Genomic DNA, 26981 nt, shown 5'->3' with positions numbered 1-26981 from the left:
TCAAAGGCAAGAATCGAGGATTCTGGAGTCGGAGAATTATTCGAAAATAGCAGGGAGAGAAGACTGATTCCCGTCGTTCGTATCACAATGTGTTGTTATTCTGCGAATTAGCTTTTTTTTAAGGGGGGGGGGGTCTGTTTTTTTTATTTCATAATATGAAAGTGCTGTCTTCTCGAGAAAGCCGACGCCGATATCTAATTATTATTATCTTGTAAAACAACAGTAAAGTTTTAATGAAATTTACCAGTAAGGGCGAATAACCCTACCAATAGGATAATGCAACTCTGCGATATTCCCACTAAAAAATAAAAGATATATATATATATATATATATATATATATATATATATATATATATATATATATATATATATATATATATATACATACCTTTCTAAGGACGTTACTTCAGAATATACGTGGTTTCCCTCGAAAGTCATCCCTACACTAAATCAGGATACACTGGAATACAGCAATCTTACATAGGCTACACGATTGTGGGTCTTTCAAAATAATTTCTGTCATTCACTTTAGTAAACTCGTGATTTCTTTAAAGACAAAGGAGTTTCACCGTTGGCAATAATGCAATGGTAAATAGATAAAACATAAATGGATAGAGGAGAGAAAGGCGTTAGGAAAGTGCGTTCGAGAGGGGGGGGGGTGAATAACGGTTGGAGTTAAATGGTGAATGTGGCATTGACTAGTGTTGGCCATCACACTTATGATAAAATGCTATATATATATATATATATATATATATATATATATATATATATATATATATATATATACACACACACACACACGTGTTGTGCTTGAAATATTGGGTACGCATGACTGTAAGCAAATACATTCTGATATATTCAAACCTTTGAACTTGGCCTATTAACGTAATCTAGTAGATAGGGAAATTGCCTTCCTTTCAATAATTATTACAGTTAGATGGTAATGAGATTTCTTTAAAATGAATATATTAACAAACCTAAACACAACTAATTACACATACGTATCAAATGTGTTTATGCATGAGCCCGCGTAATACTGTATGCTGAACTCCAATCACACGGTGCCAAATGTCGCCCATTATGAAAAGATTTACGACAAATAAGGTCATTGTATTCAACTCTGAAACTGATTTCAAATGAATCAAGGCAATTGCTTCTAATCCAAACTTAGACATGATTCGTGTTTCTATACCGAAGAAGGATTCAGTGAGACAGATGACGCGTGCAATGTATTTCCGGTAGGTGAAGGAAATGTAATGGTGATTGAATGAAACGTGATGAAAAACCCTGAACAAAGAATGTCGCGTTTTAGTGGTTGTGTCTTCAACAAATCCTAACGGCTGTCGTCTTCTGGATGCCTTGAAGAAAAACGTGTTTGGGTTAGGATAGGCAGAAAATGTGAAGTGCTCTGAAACTCACAACTTGATAAACCTTCAAGACTTTAAACAACTGTATAGTTTGAAAGTTTATAAGTCTTACATTATAAGTCTATGTATAAAATCATATAATTCTAGTCACAAGATGACGTTCTGCTTTTCATAACTTTTCTGGATATTTACAAATTTCTAAGCGCAGTTTCTATCAAAATTGTAAAATTTCAAACAGGTAACAAGTGGCAACCTCCCGCCTCTCGCACGTGGACCTTTAAGAAATACTACCATTGCTCTAAATGTTTTGTAGTTTCGGTATACGTCAATAACAATAAACGAGTGTGAATCTGAACTTGCTGAAATCAGATGATGTTAACCTTTACCTTTCAAGACCACAGGTCAAAGGTCATGGTATCATTTGTAGCCATTGTATGGTTTTCTGTCTGTCAATAACGTTAACAGAGTGTGTAACTGTACTCATTTGAGGTTTAAGGCTCTGAAATTCTGTGATCTTGAAAATGTGACTCCCTTGGTTTGAACTTTAAAACTACCAATCTTCAAACCTTTGCATTTCCATTATTATGATATATAAAATATTTTCCATAACTGATAATGGAAATCTTGAACGGTTTAAAGTAAATCGGGTCATAGAAAAAATTAGATTATGACCTTTCGGGTGACCTTAACCTTGATCCTATGAGGTCCAAATTTTAATGGCTTCTATTGCATCTGGAAATTTCAAGTTAATCGATTTACAAACTTTTCGTGAAGTTGCTTATAAAAAAAACAAAAACAAAGAAATCTACCAAAAATAATATTCATAGCCCACCTAGCTGGGGAGGGTGTAATAACACTAAAGCCTAACGAGGTATGTACAATGAAAATTACGTGATACTAATAAGCCTAGTGTACTAAAGTAAACAGAGAATAATTCTAATAATTTTGGTTTATAAGAAAGTGTACAGACCTCTGTTATGCTAATATGATTTATGGGAGAAATTGATATTTCAAATGTAATGCGGAAAATGGGCGAACAAAGGAAGTGATTTTAATGGCAACAATCACAAAAGAGAACAAAACACATAACCTTTCCCTACTCCTTAAGCAACGTTACTCCTTATCTGTTAACTTTATGGTAACACTCACTCATTAAGCAGAGAAGATCGATGACATCCGTTTCTGGACGACCAGTTGTATGTGGGGGGGGGGGGGGGGGATGAATGCGGAAATGGAGAACATCCTATTCAAGGTCATCTTGCGGGTCACAGCCATTCCTCCTCTGGAATTCCAGTTGCACTTCAATCATGAAAGTGAATTGTTGCAATGGGGTGCAATCCTGGATTGCAATATTAAGGTTGGCATTCTTTGCAGGAAATTCTGCGTATATTCCACTCTTACTTCAAAGATCATAACTAACTAGTTGACTGATCAAGGCACCACTCAATTTAAAATGCTGCCTGTAGGGTTTAATCGTCTGTGAATATTGACATCTTGATCGTGGAATCGCTAAACAAAAACGCTTGGCTTTCATTTACTTTTTTTTTTTTTAACGAAGAAAATCCAGTGTAGAGCTGATTCCAGTCCGGTACACTGTTTTCAATAGTCCGACAGTAGTTCTTATCTTTGTAAGCACATTTAACGGGCCATAAATTGAAGCATTTTTAATTTCATTTACGTTTAGATGTTTTTTTTTTTTTTCGTCTTAAAGACCTTCCATGCCAGAGGAATGGATAGAATGTTTGCACATGGCACCACTATTGACACTTATGCCTACTCATTTTGTTTCTTGCCAAAGTTATAGGGTGTTTGAAACTTTCACACTATTTTTGGTAAATTTACAGTTTCATCCATTATGTGGAAACTGGAATAAAAATATATTTGTTGCATCAGAAATAGTGTAGTTTCAACGAATTTGACGTTTATTTTGACTGCAAACCATCCGATTTAGAGATTTACTATGGAGTTAAAACAACAAGTTTTTCCAGAAAAATCAGTTTTTGTAACCATGTTTTTATTGTTTTTGTTGCATATTATGTTGTAATGCAGAAATACCCTTCTTTATCCCAACAATTATGGGGAACCCCAGGTGGGAACCGGGGTTTTGGGTGGGGGAGGGGGCGTCCAATGATATTTGCACTAATTAATGTTCCACCACCCCTCCCTCTATACCCCTACCTAGCCCTACCGGGGGGGCCTGCGACCCCCCCTTAAGGCCACAGTGATTTTCAGGGCACTACCGAACCTAATAAACCCACCTAACCTAGCCTAGGGGCCCTGTACCCCTACCGGGGGGGGCTCCGCCCCCCCTGCGACCCCCCCTTAAGGTCACAGTGATTTTCAGGGCACTACCGAACCTAATAAACCCACCTAACCTAGCCTAGGGGCCCTGTACCCCTACCGGGGGGGGGGGGGCTCCGCCCCCCCTGCGACCCCCCCTTAAGGTCACAGTGATTTTCAGGGCACTACCGAACCTAATAAACCCACCTAACCTAGCCTAGGGGCCCTGTACCCCTACCGGGGGGGCTCCGCCCCCCCTGCGACCCCCCCTTTACCCTGGGCTAAATTTAAATATATATTTTGTTAAGTCACTTCTTACCTTAAATGGAACCTGACGATGATGATGTGGGAGGCTGTGGTTGACCCTCTTCTGAATCATCAAAAGCTACTGGAACCCGTTGTGCCTCAGATTGTGGAGGATACAGTTTGCTGGCCGTGATAAAAAAATGATGGAGCAGCTCCTCCTCAGGGTATTTGTGTATAAAAATAAAACGTGACAAATACTGCCTGAAGTATTCACAACGGTTACCAGGCCGTTGTATCCATTCCTTCACCTCCCGCCAAAGACGTTCAATGTTTTGGGTATGGGTGTCGGGGTTTGAAGGATCCACAAAATTTTCAGAATGGTTTACAGTACGGTGATCGTATCCAAGAGACTGCAGAGAATTATAAGCCCGCCACTTATCACTAACAACAATGCTGCCCTGTTTAATGTACTTTTCAATTAAAGGGATGAGGGTAGCTGCATCACGCTTCCGTGGTAATGGGTCAATTAAAGGCACAATAAATGTTTTTTTGGACTGCCTCTCAATACCCCCCAACACCCATATGTCACTCAGAGGCCTTCCACGGTCATACTTCCGTTTTCCAAAATGAGATTCGTCAATCTCAACGATTACACCTTCACCACCAATAGCCTCTTGGTTATCAAAACTAAATTCAGTCACTTCTGAACAAAAGCTTTTCCAGTCTACACTAGTAGAAGGAGATATACTGAGGCCCTTAATTACAAAATGGTGGTCCCAACACTTATGCAACCAGTGATTGACAAATAAAATTAATTTCCACGGGGGAAGGTGGGACCCGTGAAGAAAAGTTCCTTTATAGTCACTAACACTATAATTGCACAAACGCCTTTTCTTCGTTTTAGGTATTTTCACTGATTTTGTACAATACCACACATGTCTATCTTCACGGAAAAGTAAAGGCGAATCACATTTAGCACACGAAACACTTGTAGGTAACACTAAATGCTCTCGAAGAAACCGATTCACAATGTCTGGGGTACCATTATAATTACCATGAAATCGGCCGATCACTTCAAAATAAGAATAACGACATATATCGCACACCTGCACCGGAGGATCCATGACAGTTAAGTAACGAGAAAACTTAACCGGCAGGTTTCCAACCCAAAAACAAATGACAATCAGGAGTTTTTCCCATAATGAAATAGGAAAAAAACAAAATACTATCGGTTACAATGTTATATTGCACGAAAAACAGATCCTTGAAACAAGAATAAGAGACAAAATGAATCGTCCAATAATAACCCTTGAAAAGATCCCAGTAGTATTTTGATTGGAGGAGCGACATTAGTGGGAGGAGCAAATGCGCATTCAAGCAAATATTGTCACATTACGCAATGGGGAGGAGCCAAGTAGGATGAAAACAGATATACAAACTAATAAGAGGTACCTTGCGTGGCCATGGAAAGATATACACTAACCTTAGAAAAAGTCAAGACCTTCAATACCTGAAATAGTTTTTTCTCCGTAAGTATGCATTAGCGACAATAAAGTATTAAGAGGAAGTATTTGGTTATCACGTGCTGTACTAGGGAAACATATTATTATAATACATTTCCCATAATGGATGAAACTGTAATAATACCCTATTTTTTTTTCTGAATGTGTTTCCCATACACCACCTTATCAACATTTCTGATTTTGTTAAGCACCGAAGCTAACTGTAAACTATATGGCTATCACCATCATTTTGCATTTGCACCAACAACTGATGCATGTCCAACAACACTCGCCGAAGCAACTCCCATTTCCCTCTACGTAAATGACCACTATCTCTCGAATCACAATACCCAGACATATCTTCACCATCAGCAAAACCTTTACGTTGGAACTAACATGAGGCGAAGTTTCATCATAATCCTTACTGAAAGCCATTTTGAAACAGGCAATTTATTTTTCAAGAAGTATCTTTTCAGTAAACACGTCGAAAGCATCTTGACCACTAACGTCAGGTACCTACTAAGCACTTCACAGTCATAACTCACAAGATGCCACATTTCTAGAAGGCAATATATTGTTTATTAGCCACACAATAACCACCCTATATATTAGCAAAATTACGCAAGCACTAGAAATGACAAATTGCGAAAGAATCGTCTTGGAAGGTTGGAAATAAGACTGAGAGTGGGAGGGGGAGAGGAGAGTGGTCCGCCTACTTGGATAAGCCGGAAGCTCAAGTCCTGGAGGATTTTCTTGGTTGTGATTGGTTGACGCGCGTCAGCGTCCTCCAACTCCCCCAACCACAGAGTTCTTTTCTATGCTGCCAGCTATATTCACTGTATTATTATTATTATTATTATTATTATTAGCCAAGCTACAACCCTAGTTTGAAAAGCAGGATGCTATAAGCCCAAGGGCTTCAATAGGGAAAAATAGCCCAGTGAGGAAAGTAAATAAGTTAATAAATGAATGATGAGAACAAATTAACAAATCATTCTAAAAACAGTAACAACGTCAAAATAGATATGTCATATAAACTATTAACAACGTAAAAAACAGATATGTCATATATAAACTATAAAAAGACTCATGTCAGCCGGGTCAACATAAATACATTTGCTCCAACTTTTAACTTTTGAAGTTCTACTGATTCAACTACCCGATTAGGAAGATCATTCCACAACTTGGTAACAGCTGGAATAAAAACTTCTAGTACTCAAATAAGGCAGTGAAATTTGCTACTCCTGTGCCGTTACAACCAAATAAAGAAATTGGCTCCAAAGAAGTTAATACACCATTTGTTGTACACATTAGATCTTAAGAAAATACATATTTTCTGTACACATTAGACCCTAAACAACAAAGTGCTCTGTCATCACACCTTCAAATTTAGTATAGGAACGCTTGGTGCAATAAAAGCAAACTTAACAATTGTGAAAATTCAAATCGGTTAAAATAAAACCACAAACAACATTAAATGCCAACAGATCTTAACCATTACTCATTAACTTTCATCGAACTCTTCCTAATAAAAATTATTAAAATATATTGACATATCTTCAACTTAACTAACAATCTTCAACAAATGTTTTCGTAGTTGAGTCCCTTTAAGTTTCCCTTCAAAATGTTAGGTCTACGTCACTGGTTTATTCTTTAATTTAATCTTTGAACAGGTTTCCCAGTGACCTCAAAGTATTGTATTGTCTTATAATTTACGTCATTGTTAACCATCCTCTCTAAATCTGAGGGTCTTTTAACCTCGAAGTTTTAGATTATTTATTTCATTTACTTGAACTCTAGTTTGAAAATCTCGAAAACACACCACTGCTATTTCTCATTCCTATGCGCCAATGCCCTTTTATTATAGAAACTTCGTCCTTGAGCTTCTAAATTCATCAAAAACTCGATTACTTTGGCCTTTCTAATCTAATCCTAGCGCAGCCTTCCTTTAGTATACTCGATAGAACTTCTAAAGTTCAAACTTGCAGTAAATGTTTTCATGTTGAACAGGATGACATAGTCTTTTTATAGTTTATATATGAAATATGTTTTGATGTTACAGTTCTTGAAATATTTTATTAATTGTTAATTATTTCTAATATCGTTTATCTATTTCCTTATTTCCCATCATCACTGGGCTATTTTTCCCCATTGGAGCCCTTGGGCTTATAACATCTTGCTTTTCCAACTAGGGTATTAGTTTGGATAATAATAATATAATAATGGCACCCTTCAAGAAACCTTAGATTCCCAAAACATGTTTCTTTCATAAGAATATATCTTCTATATATATATATATATATATATATATATATATATATATATATATATATATATATATATATATATATATATATATATATAATTTTCCAAGGTTAAAAAAACAGAAAACACCATTGATCATATGAAAAAAAAATACCAAAAAACTACTAATCACAAAACCAAAGATTCGATTAAAAGTGACTTTAAGAATAAACCCATCTCATGATTCTTCTCCGCTGAAGGCATTCCAACTTAGATCCGTTTCAGATGTTCATTATCATTAATACCTTTAATGGCGCAGCAGCAGAACTGCAATTAATTCTAATCCCCTTTGCTATACCCTCTGCAATATACACCGTCCTGTATTAAGGTGATTCACACCGACGTCATCGTAAATAAGAGCAAAGACTTTTCCTAAGATTGCAAACTTTGCGAATGAATTCTTCATGTGCACAACAGCCATTACATTAAGTCGTAGCTACTTTATTTTCATGGATTTATTACAGCTGTAGTCGGAGGTACTACACCTGACGTTTTAATAACTTGCATTAAACTAATGCAAAATAATACCCGCAGGCGTCATAATGTAGAAAGTTCAGTGAATATCTCAGAACAGAACCTCTTGCAAGATCTAAAATGCGGAAGATTACCCAAGTTCCTTTTTTTAATGGGAAATGTATGGCTCACATGCCATATATAGGAAAGCAAAATGACTATGCATAAATTCCTTTGAATGGAAATAACTTTAATAACAGCCTAAAACTGCTGAAATTCAAGAACCTTTTTTCTTTTCTTTTTTTTTACTGTCAATAAATCATTGTCTAAATAATTAGGCCCAGCAAATAATTTTGTCTGGTTATATTGTAGTAATTATGCATATCAATACTATAGGAAGAATGCTGTCATGTTCTTTATGTAAATGCAGATCACGATAATCATGCATCACACCTTTAATCTAATAAGTATTTTTAGTATTAGCGAAAAGGAATTCCAAAAACAAAAACAAAAGAAATGCGAAATCTAACTTCATCGCATAAGCAGACAATCTCCTTTAATTCTTTTGAGATCAAACTAACGACTCTTTTAAATCTTTATAATAAAGACTAAATCATCGTTACGACTTCATACTTTAGAATGTTGCAACTTTTAAACATTAATGTTTTCGGGCAATGCATCTCTAACCTTTTATGTTGTAGGATGACATATCTTTAAAACTTTATGATGTGCAAGAAAGTCTTTTGATATCTTCTACCATGAAATACTTTAGTATAAACATTCAATAATTCTGAATATTGCACTTCCAAATCTTAAGAAAGCAGAACACCATAACTAATTTATTTCGAATCCATTCCGCGTGAAAACACTATGCTTTGAACTAATGTATATTCGGAGATTTATTTTCGAAATAGTTTCAAATTCCGTACTTTAAAACATCGCTTCTTTAAATTTTCAGAACGAAAGCAAACCTTTCTATCGATTCAATCAGGCGATCGTCACATTTTCATATAATAAACTACAGTAAAAGATATTGTAATCTATAGGCCGATCACATTGGAAAAAAAAAAGGTACTTCTAATTTTCACCACGAATGAAAAGAGTCCAATAGATAATTTATATGATATAATTTATTCTTCGATGATAAATTTCCTTTATACAAAAAAAAAAAATTCGGTAATGTATTTCTATAAAATCCTACTGATGACTCAAATTTGTTAAAATCATTAAAATTTAAGTTCATTGGAAAGTGCAGACCTACATATCAAAGCAATCTTGAATAACCTTTTAATAATGTATGTTAATAATACTCTTATTACCATCGATACTTCATAATGGGCATCCTCATTGTGACAGGATATGAAGATTCTGATATGAAAGAAACACACATCGTCTTCATTTGTTATTCTAAACCAGATTCACTAAAAGATGCAAAAGATAAATTGACGAGATGAAGACAGTTTCCTATTCCGTATTATTGTTGCGAACACTTTTCAGGAAACTTTATAAAATATAATGATGTATTTAAGACATATTGAACTATATAACACTACCTACGATGTAATGTGGAACAGATATTTCGAAGTATCAATGGTCTACTTTAGATATCTTAGAAGACCTATAACTTTATTCTTTCCACTAGCACCGCAAAACTTGTAAACAATGTTGGCGATGTTTTCAGTCGGGGGACAGTTTTGCAAGAAAGTTTTGCGCTGCGGAAATAAATGGAGCGGGAATTCAGAGGAATTATAACAGAAAAGAGAAAATAGAAATATAGTAGAGTTGAAAAGTAAACGGAGTTCTTAAGTACCCTAAAATGTATTTCCATGTGCTATGAATTCGCACGCCTCCATTTTGTGTGTGTGTGTGAAACATCAGTGACACCTTGCATTTACTTTTGCCTACCTGTTGGTCTGCAATCAGCACATCTTCTCCATTCCTAACTACTTGTTCCTCGCAATATCTCGATAACTGTCGAGTTTATAACCCTATCATTACGCAATTTCTTTGTTTCCTTAATGAATTTCAATACGGAAATATTTCCCGATATAAAGTAAATTTAACTTGTATTGCATTCTTTATGTAGCAAAGATTGACGCCATGTTTCTTATCAGTCAAAAACTCAAAAGTCGACCTTGCCAGGATTCGAACCTGGAATCTTCTGATCCGAAGTCAGACGCGTTATCCGTTGCGCCACAAGACCTCTGAAACACAGTGTGTTTTGGAAGTTCTTCAAACGATTATTTTGGGTGGAAGGGTTTGAAAAAAATGTCGTGCTTTAAGATGTTCAAATTCTTTGTTAAATAAACAAAAGGTAATGATATTTATCTGAAATAGTTTCAAAGTTATTGTTGAAATTAAGGATAGATATCCTTCATCCTTGTTTGAAAATTTTTTATAACAAATGAACTATTAAACCAATTTATCTTTTATGATTTATAAAAAGACTTCTCTTGAAGAAAATATCAGCATTTGGTAATTGAATAATCATTCTCTAAGCGTTATAAGCTTATATTCTCCATTGTAATATTCTCTCTCTTTAATTTGTAATGCAAGTCCACAATGAGCCTCTTTATATGTATTTACCAGACAGACATCCTGCATCCTTTTGATTAGGTACTATTAATGTTTCCTTTAATGCTCTTATAACGGTTAAATTCGCATTGGCAGTACACCTTTAAAGATCGAATATCTTTAGTTCAAAATGGCCAAACAAACCCGACCGAAGAGCTTCCCCTTTCTGCAATAAAGGTGACCCAATTCATTCGGAATGAGAACAACCGAGACTCGGTGTCTGCGTGATTCTGTCGCAATTACTGATCCTAGAATGGTCTCGGTTCCATATTGACTTTATCGGTAACTTGAATTAATGTTACAAAGTATTGCAAGTCAGAATTCCCGTTTCATATCCACCATCTGCTGGGTCATTTGTAGATTATGGCTCGGGAGGATAATTCAAGTACTGGTAATGTTCAGACATTACTGAGGGAGTTGCTGCAAATTATTATTGCTTCCTATCTGAACAATGTTACCTTCATGCAAATTAATACAATAATCATGTGTATTTTCTTGAATTGTTTTACTGGCGTCAATTAAACCGTTAATTTCTTTGAGTTGTTTCAAACGTATTGGTATTAAATTATTTTCTTTGGATTGAGATCTAAAGTGTATCTTGAGATTTCTCGCTGACTTCAGTTAAGTCCTAAATTTCAGTGAGATGTTCCAAGCAGGCCTATTGGAATAGAATTATTAACCTTTTGGATTCAGATGAAAATAGTAAATACAACTATTCCATGCATAACGATACCAAGTCCCGTTACTTGATATGTAATCTAAAGGTTAATCAAAGTTAATACATTTCAAAAGTATTCATTCAAAGAAAACGTCTAAACACTTTTCACTTCCACTTATGATATACTTAAGTCAAATTTCCCCTGACATGTCACTTGGGATATCATTTCTCCCAGTCAAATATTTTCTCGTAAAACTAATAAAAGATTAAACCACTGAATACAGTTATAAATAAATCATACAACAAAATGAACGAAGACAATAAATGGCTTTCTTTAACAGCTTTCTGCAACCGAGTAAATGCATTGAATCTATTAATTCTGCCATTGTCCCAAACCAGTTCCGAATATAATTGATAGAGAGTCTTTATGGTTAGTAAAGAAATAACCAATTTGACGGAAATTAAAAAAAAAATATTGAAGGCTATGAAATGGCACAATATAGCATTCTTGTCATTAATATGAGAGAGAGAGAGAGAGAGAGAGAGAGAGAGAGAGAGAGAGAGAGAGAGAGAGAGAGAGAGAGAGAGAGAGTTTGTACCTAATACAAACTCTCATAAAAGATTATAAATAAATAGAAACTGTCCACCCCTAAAGCAACTTAGTACCTAGTTAGAACATCCCCTCTAATCAAAACAAATGAAATAAATGCAGGTGACAGCCCTTATGCAAGACAACGATTACCTTTCATCTGATCCATTCAAAATCTATTTCGAGAATACCCGAGAAATCTATTGAATAAATTTATGCATCAGATGTATGAGATGCATAAAAGGATCGTGTGGGAACATCGACCACTGAGCATATATCCCTAGATTTGGAGCCATTACCCTCACCCGGTCCGGCCATGGCTCCCCTCCTGATTCGACCCCAAAGGACGTTTTTCTTTCCCCTTACACACTCTCTCTCTCTCGTGAGGGACAAGGTGAGGGGACATCAGCGAGGAAATGAGGGGAGACACCGCAATATGGGCTAATGTGAATGTGGTGAACAGGATCATGGGGTAAACAATGTCCTGAGGGGAACTTAATGGGATAGGACAGTAGTATACACAAGTAAATCCCTAATGAACGATTGGAAAAGGGGATCATATTTTTAATGGCAAATAGACAAAGTCTATGGTAGCTAATTGCAGCTGATGTAAGTCTTACTTTCGTCAACACTGACTGGGCAAAGGTCTAGAGACCTTGAACTGGGCTTGATAGAATTTTAATAGTCAGTCCGGCTAATGTCAGTCACCTATTGTACAATTTCCCCCTTTACCGGGACGAAATCATAATTTTCTCTCTCTCAGTTTCTTATGTGAAAGGACGTCTAGACAGCTTCAGTGTAGGATTATGTCCATTTATCTAATTCTGGTCTTGCCACTTCCAAAGTAGATTTCAAAACCACTGCCAGACAGAGTAATGTCCGCCAACTGAAAATCTTGGAAACTTTGTACATGTTTAAGACAAAACCCAGCTTGAATAAGGGCTTACCTGCTCAGTTGCCGAGTGATCTGTTTTCTGCTTCTCTGAGTGGGTGGTCGTCATTACCTGCAAGTGATTAGGCTATATTAGCAATGTGGTCATTTATATAGTTTTATGTTCTTTGATTGGTTTGATTTTAAAGCTAGCTGGGTAGTTCTTAGAAGTATATCTTCCTAATTATGAATTCATGATAATTTTCATGAATATTACATTGTATCAAATACATATAGGCCGAAAATGATATAAGTTATATCGAAAGCTCCAAAATAATAAAAACTATTATTTTATTTCTGCTTAAATTACGACTCCCTAAAGGAACCAACTCTCAACTAATATATATATATATATATATATATATATATATATATATATATATATATATATATATATATATATATATATGTGTGTATATATATATATATATATATATACACACATATATATATATATATATATATATATATATATATATATATATATGTATATATATAGATATATATATATATAGATATATATATATAATACATATATATAAAATGACAATAAATGCAACCGTTTCTAGATCACTGCCGGACACAGAACTCAGATATGTCCTTATTCATGTCTGAGATTTGGCAAGTTTTAATCACCACACTGGCCAACTGTGGATTGGTCATGGTGGGAGATTTTTGTCTGATGATTCACAGTAAACCAACCTAGTATAGGCGCCCCTGACTAATACAGCTATAATATATATATATACATATATATATATATATATATATATATATATATATATATAAATTTACATATATAGATATATAGATATATAGATATAGATATATAGATATATAGATATATAGATATATAGATATAGATATATAGATATATAGATATATATATATATATATATATATATATATATATATATATATATATATATATATATATATATATATATTAGATAAATGGATAGAAATATAGACAGATAGATATGTTACACGGCGATATATTCTGGGAGCATCTGCAAATCATGGGGTATCAGCATTGCTTAAACAACTTAGAGTAACACAAGTTAACATGGCAATGATATCCTCACTTCCAACCTGAATCTTCAGTACAACTCGAGGCCTTCAACAGCCAATTCATTGCTCCTGCTATGCACGATAAGCAGATAGCCCCCATCCTATATAATAATAATCATGTGTAAATCAACACAAATATAATTATAAGAATATCATAAATAAATAGCAAATTTTACTGGCTTATGCAGTGCCTTATTTTTTCCTGTTTTCAAAACATAAGAATATTTATTTTATAAGACCGTCAAGGTATTGTCTGAGTAAATTCTACTACGAAGAAATAACTTCTCACGTTCTTGTAGTACCAAAACGCCAGTTTGTTTTGTGTTCTTTGGGGGATTAGAAAGTCAATTTAACCTAATCTATTGTTCTCTAATTGTATTTGATTTTTGAGACCCCTTTCAATTTTCATAACCTGCTCTGATACCTACATTTTCACTTACAGAGAAAAATCAACGTATAAGAGAGAGAGAGAGAGAGAGAGAGAGAGAGAGAGAGAGAGAGAGAGAGAGAGAGAGAGAGAGAGAGAGAGAGAGAGAGAGAGTGACTCGAGAAAAGCAGATGAAGCCATTTGTCCAAGAGTTGACGTGAAGGCTTCTATTAGTCTGGCGTCTCCCGGGTCGTGTCTCCTTCCTAAAGGTCGGTGTTCTTCATTAAGATTTGAGGCTCCTCCAGAAACCCTCGGGAAAACGATTCATTGTTTGGTAATGTTAAGCTTCCGTTAAGAAATTATTCACTGTAGAGGCGTCAGCCTGGCTTCAACAAGACTGCCGAATTAAGAATTATCAGCTGAAACTAATAGCAGCAAAGTAATAGTTTCTTTCGCATCTGATAAATTTTGGCATTCATTAAAATTAATTTTGTTCAATTAAATTATCATTAATTCTTTATTTTGATTTTAAAAAATTAATTGGAAATAGTTTAAAATGAGACTTTTTATTTGTAAAATGTTATATTTTGCCGAATTTACTGTAGAGTAGTTCAAAAAGAAAGTAAAATACAGTACTCAATAACGAAAGTCAATTCTCATGTCTTTATATCTGTACAAATGTATTGGAATAACACAAGAACATGGAGGTAGGTGGTCGTCCTTAACAATTATAAAAAGTTCTTTTAAGCATCTAAGCAAAACTACCTTTTGATATCTATAACCAAAACTGGATATTGAAGCACCAATCGATTCATAGGACAATCTACGAACATAATTTACGGCATAATAGAACACATTAACAACAAACATTTAGAAGAAAAAAAAAAACACCGATGAAACTTAGTGTAAAATCTATTACATAATAAAAAATTCCAACAAAACGACCAAAAGTTTTGATTAAATTAGTCACAAAGAAAACATTAAAAAGGTAAATATGGGAACTGAGCTGAAACCTGAAATCAAAATATCCTTTGAAAGTGACGTTTTGCAGCCAATTCAGTTAATATAGTTGTTTTAACCTTTTTAACCTTGTAAATGTATAGTAATTTTTTTTTTTCATGTAAAATTATATAAATGCATTTATATATATATATATATATATATATATATATATATATATATATATATATATATATATATATATATATACACCCCTCTAATATACAATACCTCTTTATCATAATGGGGAGGACGTGTATGTGTGCTTGTATGTCCACGGGCTGGCGAGTAGTGTACCAGCATTTTCAGTTACCAATATGTACTTTCGAGACAGATATACGATCCTTGAGCATCAATGAGCTCAGAGACATAAAAGAATATACAAGGTAAAACTCTTTTCCGATCTCTTCCCGTTTCATATAATATTGAACATTTTCCCCAAAGAGAGGAATAAGAGTTTCCAAAATCGCTTCGTTCCGCAGAAAACTGAAAATTGAATTCGAAACTCAATTTTGTTCGGAGATGACACAAGAATCGATGGATTAGTCTTCTTTGTCCTCATGGGAAACAAAAGAGACAACAAAGACAGTCTCCAGGAATAATAATTTGAAAAAATTATGATACGAGGAGGAGTAATTTCATTATGTAAAGTTTGTGATTTCAGAAAACTATTCGAGGGAAATTGCATTGAAGTACCGGAAGCTTTCATTATCATATATTACAACTGTGGTGTATTTATCTTCAATAGCATTTTCTCTTATACGCTTTTTTTCTTATGCAAATCAATTTAGAAAAAAATATAAATACATTCAGACACATCCTAAAAGTGAAGAATAATGAAAAAAAAAAAATTCTTTTGATTTTCAGCAGGACATTCGGACAACCACATCAAATTGCAACTTCTTCAACATGTCGGTACTGTACAAGTTTTCCTCTTTCCCTTTCTTCGTCACACCACCTCCTCCTCTTGGAATGATTCTTTATTTTTTTTTTTATTTTGCTGCTGTTTTTCTCATTGTCAGCATTATTTTCTATCTCCTTCTCCCAATTTTATTCTCCTTTTACCGTTGCTCTGTTACTTATCCTTTTCCTCCTCGTCATATCCTTCCACTTCAAAGACACGAAAACGACGAGCAAATTCTTCCTTCAGTTTATGTTTCCCTCAAAAGTTTCTCCTTCGGAAGAAAGACATCGATACTTGCTCCGAAAGTTATGAAGCAAAGAGACAGACTTTTCCTATTTCCTCCCTTCCCCGCCCCGTGTCTCCTCGGACGCCATTGTCTCACAACAACCATTTCATAAAAAATAAAAATTTTCTCTGAGCGAAAAAAAAAAAAAGGCAGTTAAGCCTGGCATCATCAAACCAAGCAATTAAGCCAACCATCTTTAGGCCAGGCAGTTGAGCCAAGCCGCATTAACCCAGGCAGTTAAAGCAAGCCTCAGTAAGCCAAACAATTAAGTCAATCATCATCAAGACAAGTGATTAAATCCAAGCATAATTAAGCCAGAAAATGAAGCCAAGCATCATCAAGCCGGGCAATTAACCCAAGCATCATTTAGCTAAGCAGTTAAGCTAAGCATTATTAAGCCACACAGTTAGGACAAGCATCATTAAGCCAGCCAGTTAATCCAAGCATCATTAAGCCCATCAGTTAAGCAAAACATCATTAAGCCAGACAGTTAAGATAATCATCATTAAGCCAAGCAGTTAAGCCAAGCCTCATTAAGCCAAAAATCATTGAGCCACAATATTAAGCAATACCTCATTAAGAGAAGCATCATCAAGCGACGCAGTTGAGCCAATCATCATCAAGCCAGGCTGCTAAGCCAAACATCATCCAGCCAGGCAATTAAGCCAGACAGGTAAGCCATGCATCATCAAGTTGGGCAATTAAACCAGACAGTTAGCTCGAGCCTCATAAAGCCAAGCAATTGAGAAAAGCATTATTAAGCAAGGCAGTTAAACCAAACATTATCAAGCCAGGCAGTTAAGCCAAGCATCATTAAGCCAGGCAATTAAGACAGGCATCATCAATCCAAGCAAATTAACCAGGCAGTTAAGACAAGTCTCATTGAGCATGGCAGTTAAGACAAGTCTCATTGAGCATGGCAGTTAAGACAAGTCTCATTGAGCCACGCAGTTAAGCTAAACATCATCAAGCCAGGCAGTTAAGTCAAGCATATTTAAGCTAGGCAATTGAGCAAAGCATCATCAAGCCAGGCAGTTAAGCCAAGCATCATCTACCTAGGCAGTTAAACCAAGCATCATTAAGCCAGGCAGTTAAGTCAAGCATCATCAATCCAGGCAATTAAACCAGGCAGTTAAGACAAGCCTCATTAAGCTAGGCAGTTAAGGCAAGCAACATCAAGCAAAGCATCATTAAGCCAGGCAGTTGAGCTAATCACCATTAAGCCAGGCAGTTAAGCCAAGCATCATCAAGCCAGACAATTAAGCCAAGCATCATTAAGCAAGGCAGTTAAGCTAAGCATCATTAAGCCAAGCATCATCAATCCAGGCAGTTAAGACAAGCCTCATTAAGCCAGGCAGTTAAGACAAGCAACATCAAGCAAAGCATCATTAAGCCAGGCAGTTAAGCTAATCACCATTAAGCCAGGCAGTTAAGCTAAGCATCATCAAGCCAGACAATTAAGCCAAGCATCATTAAGCAAGGCAGTTAAGCTAAGCATCATTAAGCAAGGCAGTTGAGCCAAGCATCATCAAGCCAGGTAGTTAAGCCAAGTATCATTATGCCAGGCAGTTGAGCCAAGAATCATTATGCCACGCAGTTAAGCCAAGCATCATAAAGCCAGGCAGATAAGCCAAGCATCATTAAGTCAGGCAGATAAGCCAAGCATCATTAAGCCAGGCAGTTAAGCCAAGCAACATCAAGCCAGGCAGCCAAGCCAAGCTTCATTAAGACAGGCAGTTCATCCAAGCATCATCAAGCCAGGCAGTTAAGCCAAGCATCATCAAGCCAGGCAGTTAAGCCAAACATCATAAAGTCAAACAGTTGAACCAAACATCATAAAGACATGTAGTTAAGCCAAGCATCATAAAGCCAGGCAGTTAAGCCAAGTATCATTATGGCAGGCAGTTGAGCCAAGAATCATTATGCCACGCAGTTAATCCAAGCATCATAAAGCCAGGCAGATAAGCCAAGCATCATTAAGCCAGGCAGATAAGCCAAGCCTCATTAAGCCAGGCAGTTAAGCCAAGCAACATCAAGCCAGGCAGTCAAGCCAAGCTTCATTAAGACAGGCAGTTCATCCAAGCATCATCACGCCAGGCAGTTAAGCTAAGTGAGGCAGTTAGGCCAAACATAAAGTCAAACAGTTAAGCCAAACATCATAAAGACAGGTAGTTAAAACAAGCATCATTAAGCTAGGCAGTTATGCCAATCATTATCAAGCCAGGCAATTAAGCCAGGCATCATTAAGTAGAGCAGTTAAGACAAGCATCATTATGCCAGAAAGTTAAGTCAGGCATTATCAAGCCAAGCAGTTAAGCCAAGAATCATCAAGCCAGGCAGTTACGCCAAGCATCATCAAGCCAGGCAGTTACGCCAAGCATCATCAAGGCAGGCTGTTAAGCCAAGCATCAAGGCAGGCTGTTAAGCCAAGCATCATCAAGCCAGGCTGTTAAGCCAAGCATCATTAAGCAGGGCAGTTAAGCCAAGCATCATTAAGCAGGGCAGTTAAGCCAAGCATCCTTAAGCCAGGCAGAAAAGCCAAGCATCATTAAGCCAGGCAGTAAAGCCACATATCATTAAGCAGGGCAGTTAGGCCAAGCATTATTAGGCCAGGCAGTTTAGCCAAGCATCTTCAAGCCAGGCAATTAAACCAGCCAGTTAAGACAGGCCTCATCCAGCTGGGCAGTTAACCCAAGCATCGTTATAAAAGGCAGTTAAGCTAAGCATTATCAAGTCAAGCATCATTGGGCCAGGCAGTTAAGCCAAGCATCATGATGCAAGGTAATTAAATCCAAGCACAATTAAACAAGGAAGTTAAGCCAAGTATCATCAAACCAGGCAATTAAGACAAGCATCATTTAGCCAGGCAGTTAAGCCAAACCTCATTAAGCCAGGCAATTAAGCCATGTATCATTAACCCAGGCAGTTAGGCCAAGCATCATCAAGCCTGGCAGTTAAGCTAGGCAGTTAAGCCAAGCCTCATTAAACAAGGTAGTTATGTCAAATATTATTAAGTAAGGCAATTAAGCCAAGCCTCGTTAAGCCAAGTGTTATCAAGCAAGGCAAATAAGCCAAGCCTCACTAAGCCAAACATCATCAATTCTAAAAATGAAGCTAAGCATCATTAAGCCAAGAAATGAAGCTAAGCATCATTAAGCCAAGAAATGAAGCCAAGCATCATTAAGCCAGGCAGTTAAGCCAAGCATCATCAAGCCAAACACTAAACCAGTAAGTTGAGCCAATTATCATCATCATCATCTTTGTCGGCATCTTTTCCCAGTTTTATGTGGGGTCGATGTTTCTGGCCAGCTTTCTCCGTCTACCTCTGTATCACACTTCATCACCGGTTAATCCCTTTGATCGAAGGTCATCCTTGATACAGTCCATCCACCTTCGCTTTAGTCTCTCTCTCTCTCTCTCTCTCTCTCTCTCTCTCTCTCTCTCTCTCTCTCTCTCTCTCTCTCTCTCTTTCCCTGTACCTCCATTTCCATCACTCTCCTCCCAATATACTGTTCATCTCTTCTCATGACATGATCATACCACCCCAGTCTACTTTCTTGTATCTTATCTGATAGTTTTCTAACTCCTGTGGTACCCCTAATTACTTCAGTTCATATCTTATCTCTTCTTGTCACCCCACACATGCACTCAACATTCTCATCTCTGGATGTGTTGAGATGGATGTGTGGGGTGACAAGAAGAGATAAGATACGGAATGAGGTAATTAGGGGTACCACAGGAGTTAGAAAACTATCAGATGAGATCCAAGTAAGTAGACTGAGGTGGTATGGTCATGTCATGAGAAAAGATGAACAGTATATTGGGAGGAGAGTGATGGAAATGGAGGTACAGGGAACGAGAAGGAGAGGGAGATCAAAGCGAAGGTGGATGGACTGTATGAATAATGACCTTCGATCAAATGGATTAACCAGTGATGAAGTGTGGGACAGAGGTAGCCGGAGAAACCTGACCAGAAACATCGACCCCCCCCCCCCCATAAAATTGGGAAAAGATGCAGACAAAGAAGAAGAAGATGATGCTTGGCTTAACTTACTGGCTTAATAATGCTTTGCTTAACTGCCTGGCTTAATGAGGCTTTGCTTAACTGCCTGGCCTTAGTGATGTTTGCCTCAATGAGGATTGGCTTAACTGTCTGGATTAATGATGCTTGCCTTAAGCCAAGCATCATCAAGTCAGGCAATTAAGACAAGGATCATTAAGCCAGACAGTTAAGCCAAGCCTCATTAAGGCAAACATCACTAATGTCAGGCAGTTAAGCAAAGCATCATTACACCAGGCAGTTAACCAAGCCTCATTAAGCCAGGCAGTTCAGCTAAGCCCATTAAGCCAGGTAGTTAAGCCAAGCATCATTAATCTAGGCTGTTATTCCAAGCATCATTAAGCCTGACAGTTAAACAAAGCATCATTAATCCAACAGTTAAGCCAAACATCATTAAACCAGGCAGTTAGGCCAAGCATCATTAAGCCTGGCAGTTAGGCCAAGCATCATCAAGCAAGGTAATTAAGCCAAGCCTCGTTAAGCTAGGCAGCTAAACCAGGCGTCATCAAGCCAGGCAATTAAGCCAAGCATAGTTAAGCCAAGCATTGTTAGGCCAGGCAGTTAAACCAAGCATTCTTAAGCCATGCAAGGTACATCCGAGTAACTACCGTAATTTTCCACCTCTGCTAAGCCAGGCCTCTAGATTATTCCAAACATCATTCAAAATAACCTGATATTGAACTTAAATAAAATTCTATTTTTCTTAATAAAATTATATTCTTTTCAATTCCAAACTAAACAAAATATATATATATTTTTTTAAGATTTATATTTTTTTTTTTTGGGGGGGGTTATAAAAAAAATAAATATTCTTTTTGTTTTATTTTTTTTCTTTACATTTTTTATAATTTTTTGTATTTTTTTTACATTTTTCGTAATTTTTTTTTTATTTTTTTTTTTACATTTTTTTATATTTTTTTATTTTATATTCTTTTTATTATTATTATTATTTTTTACAACTCCCTCGATGAAACTTTGCTTACTTCCCCAGCTGAACTATCTTGGACCAACCAATAAGGAGAAGACTGCATACTAGAAGAAGCTTAGCTTGTTCCCTCTGCAGAGCCGGTGTTCTAGATTATTCCAACAGACCCACCCGAAGGTTAGTATCCGGAAGAATAGATCTAGATATCCGACCATTTGTACACTTGACAAAGACCTTGTACCCCTTCATCAAGATACATAGCATACTAGAACAAGCCAAACTTCTACCCTCTGCAGAGCCAATCCTCTTGGTTCTTCCAAGCATCCTCCAAGCCAGGTGGTTAAGCCATCCATCTTTTAACAGGAGTTGTTTCAACTAGGGTATTTACTCATTACCTTTGTAATATTCATCAAACAAATCAAATATATTGCCGAAGTGGAATCCTCCCTGTCCTTGGGGAAATTTGAATCCGAATTGTCTGGCGAATCGTTGATTGTTATTGAATTCGAATCCTTTTGCTCCTCTCGGACTGTAAAATCCTCTCGGTTGTTCTCTATGATTGTTAAATTCGAATCCTCTTGTTGGCCCTCGATTATTGTGGCCATGATTTCCGGCCGCTTGTCTTCCCGGGCGCTGGTGCTGCTGATTATTATTTAGGCGATGTCGTTGAAGCTCTTGATCATATTTATGTCGATCTTGTTCATCGGTAAGAACAGTTTTAGCATTACATATCCTCTTATATTTATTTTCAAAAGCGTCTAGCAAAAATTGAGGTTTATTCCTATGTCTGTCAGGGTGGTATTTCATTGCTAAGTTTTTGTGTGCTTTTAGAATCTCTGACTTTTTGGCATTCTGTTCTACCCCCAAAACCTGATAATGATTGAAATCTTCCCACATCTGCACCTTCTTCTTAACCTCGTCAACCTTTTGCAAACAGTCCTCTGAATTTTTCAAACTTAGCACAAGTTCAAAGTCTTCACGGGCAGCATCATATAGACCGTGTTCAGAAAAGTGTTCTCCACGTAACAAGTGCACATTCCGTCCTTTAAGACCCTTTTCGATGGCCTCACAACAGTCCAATATGATTTCCAAGTGGTCGGGATTATCAAAAGCTGCCTTCGTTTTGGCAAGAAGAATACGCAAAAGAGCACTTTCCTTGTTGCTCACACTGCTAGACAAAAGTTTTTCGAAAATGTTCTTCGCATCATCGACCTTATCGTTCATATATGCAAAAAGTCTTTCCACCAGTAAGGGTTCATCTGTATTTCCGTGGTTCGTTTCTTCATTTTTTTCTTTTGGAGGTGGTTGTTCAATATCTCGACCTCTTTGCTTTTTTCTTCCTTTTCAACTCTAAGATTTTCCAATATTTCTTTTTGATCGTTTATCTTCTGGTCTTTTTGGGCACATTCAAGTTTCAATCTCTTGTAACTGTCTCCTCTGGCTTTAGATTTTGGTGGCTCTTGCTTTCTGGCCTCAGAGATTCCATTTCTGTTTTCACTTTATGTAGTTCCTGACGCAGTTTCTTGTTTTCTTCCCGGAGTTCATTCAGCATTATATTGTCTTCACGATTTTTCCTTCGGAGTTCCTCGATTTCTTCATTCTGCTTTCGTTCCTTTTCAATACATGTTTCTTTCATTCTCTGGAGTTCGTTGTTTTTAGCAAGGATTTCTACTTTGCGACTCTCTAGTTCATTAAGCAGTCTTTCATCCGGGGCTTCTTCCTTCTCTTTCTTATCCAAGGCAATCTCCAGATCCTTGATTTTTTTCTCCTTTTGGATTAATGCGTCTTCGTATACCCTGTTTTGTTTTTCTGTTCCTTCCTTCTCGCATTCAAGACATTCGATCTTTCTTTCCGCTGATTGTAGTTTCTTTTCTGCTTCCTTACAAAAGTCGAAAAGCCCTTCAGTTACATTGAGCCTTTTTTCCATGAAGCGTTCAATATTTCCATCGAGTTCATCGATTGCCCTCTTCTTTTCCTCAAATCCCATCACTTCCCGTCAATTCCAAAAACGTTCCTTGCACTTTTTTGCAATATTTCCTAGTAACACTCCACCAATACCTGTGAAGATGGTATAATAACCAATAGTTGTCAGCAATTCGTTGCTGAATAAAGTAGTAACACATCCTGCTCCCATGAGCCCTACACACAACAAATCAAATACAGTTATAGCCATTGCAATTTGTCTATGAGACAATTCTACCCGACACAGCATTGATCTTAAAAAAACAAAATTCCATCTCCAAAGTAGTCCTCGTAAAGCCAACTCGGAACCGTGGATCCGTTTTGTCTCCAAGATTGGAAAAAGGTCTTCAAATTACGTCTTCGAAGGACTTGGGGGAAAGTCTTAAAGAACTCTGAAGACAAAGGTAGACAGATAGATAGAAATAAATAGATAGATAAATAGATAGATAGATAGATATATAGATAGATAGATAGATAGATAGATAGATAGGAAGCTTAGCAAATGTAGCAAAGAAAGATTGAATAATATTCACAAGCTGATTCTTGTATTATGTTCTTCATCATCTTCAATATGGAGGTTGGTGATTTCCGAAGCAGTGTCCATTAGGATGCAGCCAGTGGTAGGCCTATCGATATCAAATTATCAACACATTCGATATTACCCTTAGTATCGCAAGTATCGATATAAATTGTAGGTTATCGATAATTTGAGTACTTTCAGAGAAAATCAAGCATCTTCTTCCTTTTCTTTCCCACCGAGAATCCCTCATTAAGGACGGCTGTCAATGACCTTAGATGTCTGGATGCCTGAAAACTTTAAATCAATCAATCAATCAATCCCTCATTAAGGGGTCGGATGCCTGATGCACGGGCCCCCATCAATGCCTTCTATCATTATTAGTATCATTAATACTGGCTAGGCTACAACACTAGCTGGAAAAGCAGAATACAATAAGCCCAGGGGCCCCACCAGGGAAGATAGCCCAGCGAGGAAAGGAAACAAGGAAAAATAAAATGTTTTAAAAACAGTAACATTAAAATATATATTTCCTATATAAACTATAAAAACTTTAACAAAACAAGGGGAAGACAAATTAGATAGTATAGTGTGCCCGAGTGTACCCTCAAGCGAGAGAACTCTAACCCAAGACATTGAAAGACCATGGTACAGAGGCTATGGCACTATCCAAGACCAGAGAACAATGGTTAGATTTCGGAGTGTCCTTCTCCTAGAAAAACTGCTTACCATAGCTTAAGGTCTCTCTTTTACCCTTACCAAGAGGAAAGTAGCCACTGAACAGTTACAATGCAGTAGTTAACCATGCTTCATGTTATTAGACAATTAAGCATATCCGCAGTGAACAATTCACAACTAAAATTATGGCAAAAAAATATATAAAACAATTAAAATTAATTCTTATGGGATTTAGAAGGCTATTATTTCTTGTAAAAATTAATCATATCTTAAAGGCCGAAGAGTTGGAAGACCCAGACCTATATGGCTGAGGACTATGAAGCGTGAAGTAGGAGATGTCGAGTTAGATTTTGACTGGCAAAATCTAACTGAGGCCCTTTGCGTCAATAGGTGTAGGAAGAGATGATGATGATGATCATACGCTTGTCATGTAGGAATCACCTTAATATCGGCAGCATTTTTGGCAGGACGTTGTGAAACGTACGTTATTGTTGAAGGTTGTCTGTACAACTATGAAGTTTAGAAGTTATTAGCTCACACGCAATTGTTTTCGGGGTGAGTGTAGTTCGCTAGAGTGACATGTCCAAGAACCGTAAAATATATATATATAAATATATATATATATATATATATATATATATATATATATATATATATATATATATATATAGATATATATATATATATATATATATATATATATATACACAGCTCTTAATAACGCATTCTCTCTGTCTCGGGATCAGAGACCCAAGGGGAGGGGAAATTAACTTTATGATAGTAACTTCTGGTTGGCCGTGGATTCGAACTCAGACTAAAGAAACTGAGCCAAAGTCCAAATTCACGGCCAACCAGAAGCTACTATCATAAAGTTTATTCCGACCTTGGGTCTCTGATCCCGAGGCACTGTGAATTCGATGTTAAGAGGTATTCATGACTTTGTGTATGTGTATACATACACGCATATATATATATATATATATATATATATATATATATATATATATGATAAATTTTGCACATTTAAACGTGTTTTCCATATTTCATATAAGCCATATATTTTAATACATCAATGTCTGGATTCTCTTACCGACCTCAGGATCAGGTCTCGAGGCGAAATCACTCAAGAGTCAATAGCATCTGACCAGCCGGGATCTGAATCCTAGTCCAAGATGATTGTGTGACAGTGACCGTACCATTTAGCCTTCAATATGACTGAAGGGCTTTTCGACTTCTGTAAGGAAGCTGAAAAGAAACTACAATTAGCAGAAAGAAAGAGCAAAAGTCTCGAATGCGAGAAGGAAGGAATGGTACGGTCACTGTTATACAAGCATCCTGGACCAGGGTTCGAATCCCGGCAGGTCAGATGCTATTGTTTCAGTGAGTTTGCCTCGAGAGACTGATCCAAAGTTCGTTAAGAGAATCCGGACGTTAATGCATTAAAATATATGGCTTATTTGGATATATATATATATATATATATATATATATATATATATATATATCAGCTATTGATTTATTCCGTGGAAAGCGGAGTTTCAATATGAATAATAGTACCAGGGTTATGATATACATGTTTATTGCTGAGCTTTCGGAAAATCTATTTCCATCATCAGAGCCTAAAATAGAATACTTTGTATAAGTCAAAACATAGTATGATAAATATTTAAAACAGAAAATTTAAAATAACCATACAAAAACCTCATGAAATAAAAATAAGAAAATAACATAAAACTCTAAAATCAATCTAAATACACAATAAAAGATCAAAGCACCAGCGCTATAAACTCACATGAAATAAAATTAAACACAATTTAATTCATACGTTGCCCGGCCCAGGTTTGGTTTCAGTTTGTGTCGGAATATTGCCTCCATTATTACTAGGTCGAGGTTACTCTGCGAAGTGGAAAAATTCACCTTGGATATCGGGTGGTTCTCACTTAGGGAATGATCTCTGATGGCTGAATGGGGTGGTTTTGCCATATAATTATCCGTTCTAGGTGAACGACCTAAGTGCTCAGACAATCTTGCACGGTAATGTCTTTCACTTTCCCCAATATATGATGCATTACAGCGATCACACTTATATTTTTATATGACACCCGAACAAAGATCATCTGAGACCCGGTCTTTAAATTTGAAAAATTTGCTCATAGCATTTGAGGGGGAAAACACGATCTTCAATGATACCTGACGATAAAATTCACGCACAATTCTACTGCAATGATTTCGTATTTTAAAACTGTGGGACCCCAAATATGGAATAGAAAAGAAGATATTTTTCCGAGGAGCAATTAGTTTCT

At 36.5% G+C, this 26981-nt stretch overlaps 1 protein-coding gene across 1 annotated transcript; it reads right to left on the bottom strand.

Moving 5' to 3' along the window:
* Window positions 1-21905: 21905 nt before the first annotated feature.
* On the bottom strand, window positions 21906-22745 carry LOC137631373 (dnaJ homolog subfamily B member 6-like). Its single transcript, XM_068363146.1, has one exon. It carries the CDS (start codon window positions 22743-22745, stop codon window positions 21906-21908), a length of 840 nt encoding a protein of 279 aa, XP_068219247.1.
* Between the last annotated feature and the right edge of the window lie 4236 nt (window positions 22746-26981).

This window comes from Palaemon carinicauda, chromosome 3 (assembly GCF_036898095.1).
Source record: "Palaemon carinicauda isolate YSFRI2023 chromosome 3, ASM3689809v2, whole genome shotgun sequence".
Taxonomy (NCBI): Eukaryota; Metazoa; Arthropoda; class Malacostraca; order Decapoda; family Palaemonidae; genus Palaemon; species Palaemon carinicauda.
The sequence above is the reverse complement of the archived record's forward strand: the minus strand, read 5'-3'. Positions and strand labels throughout refer to the sequence as shown.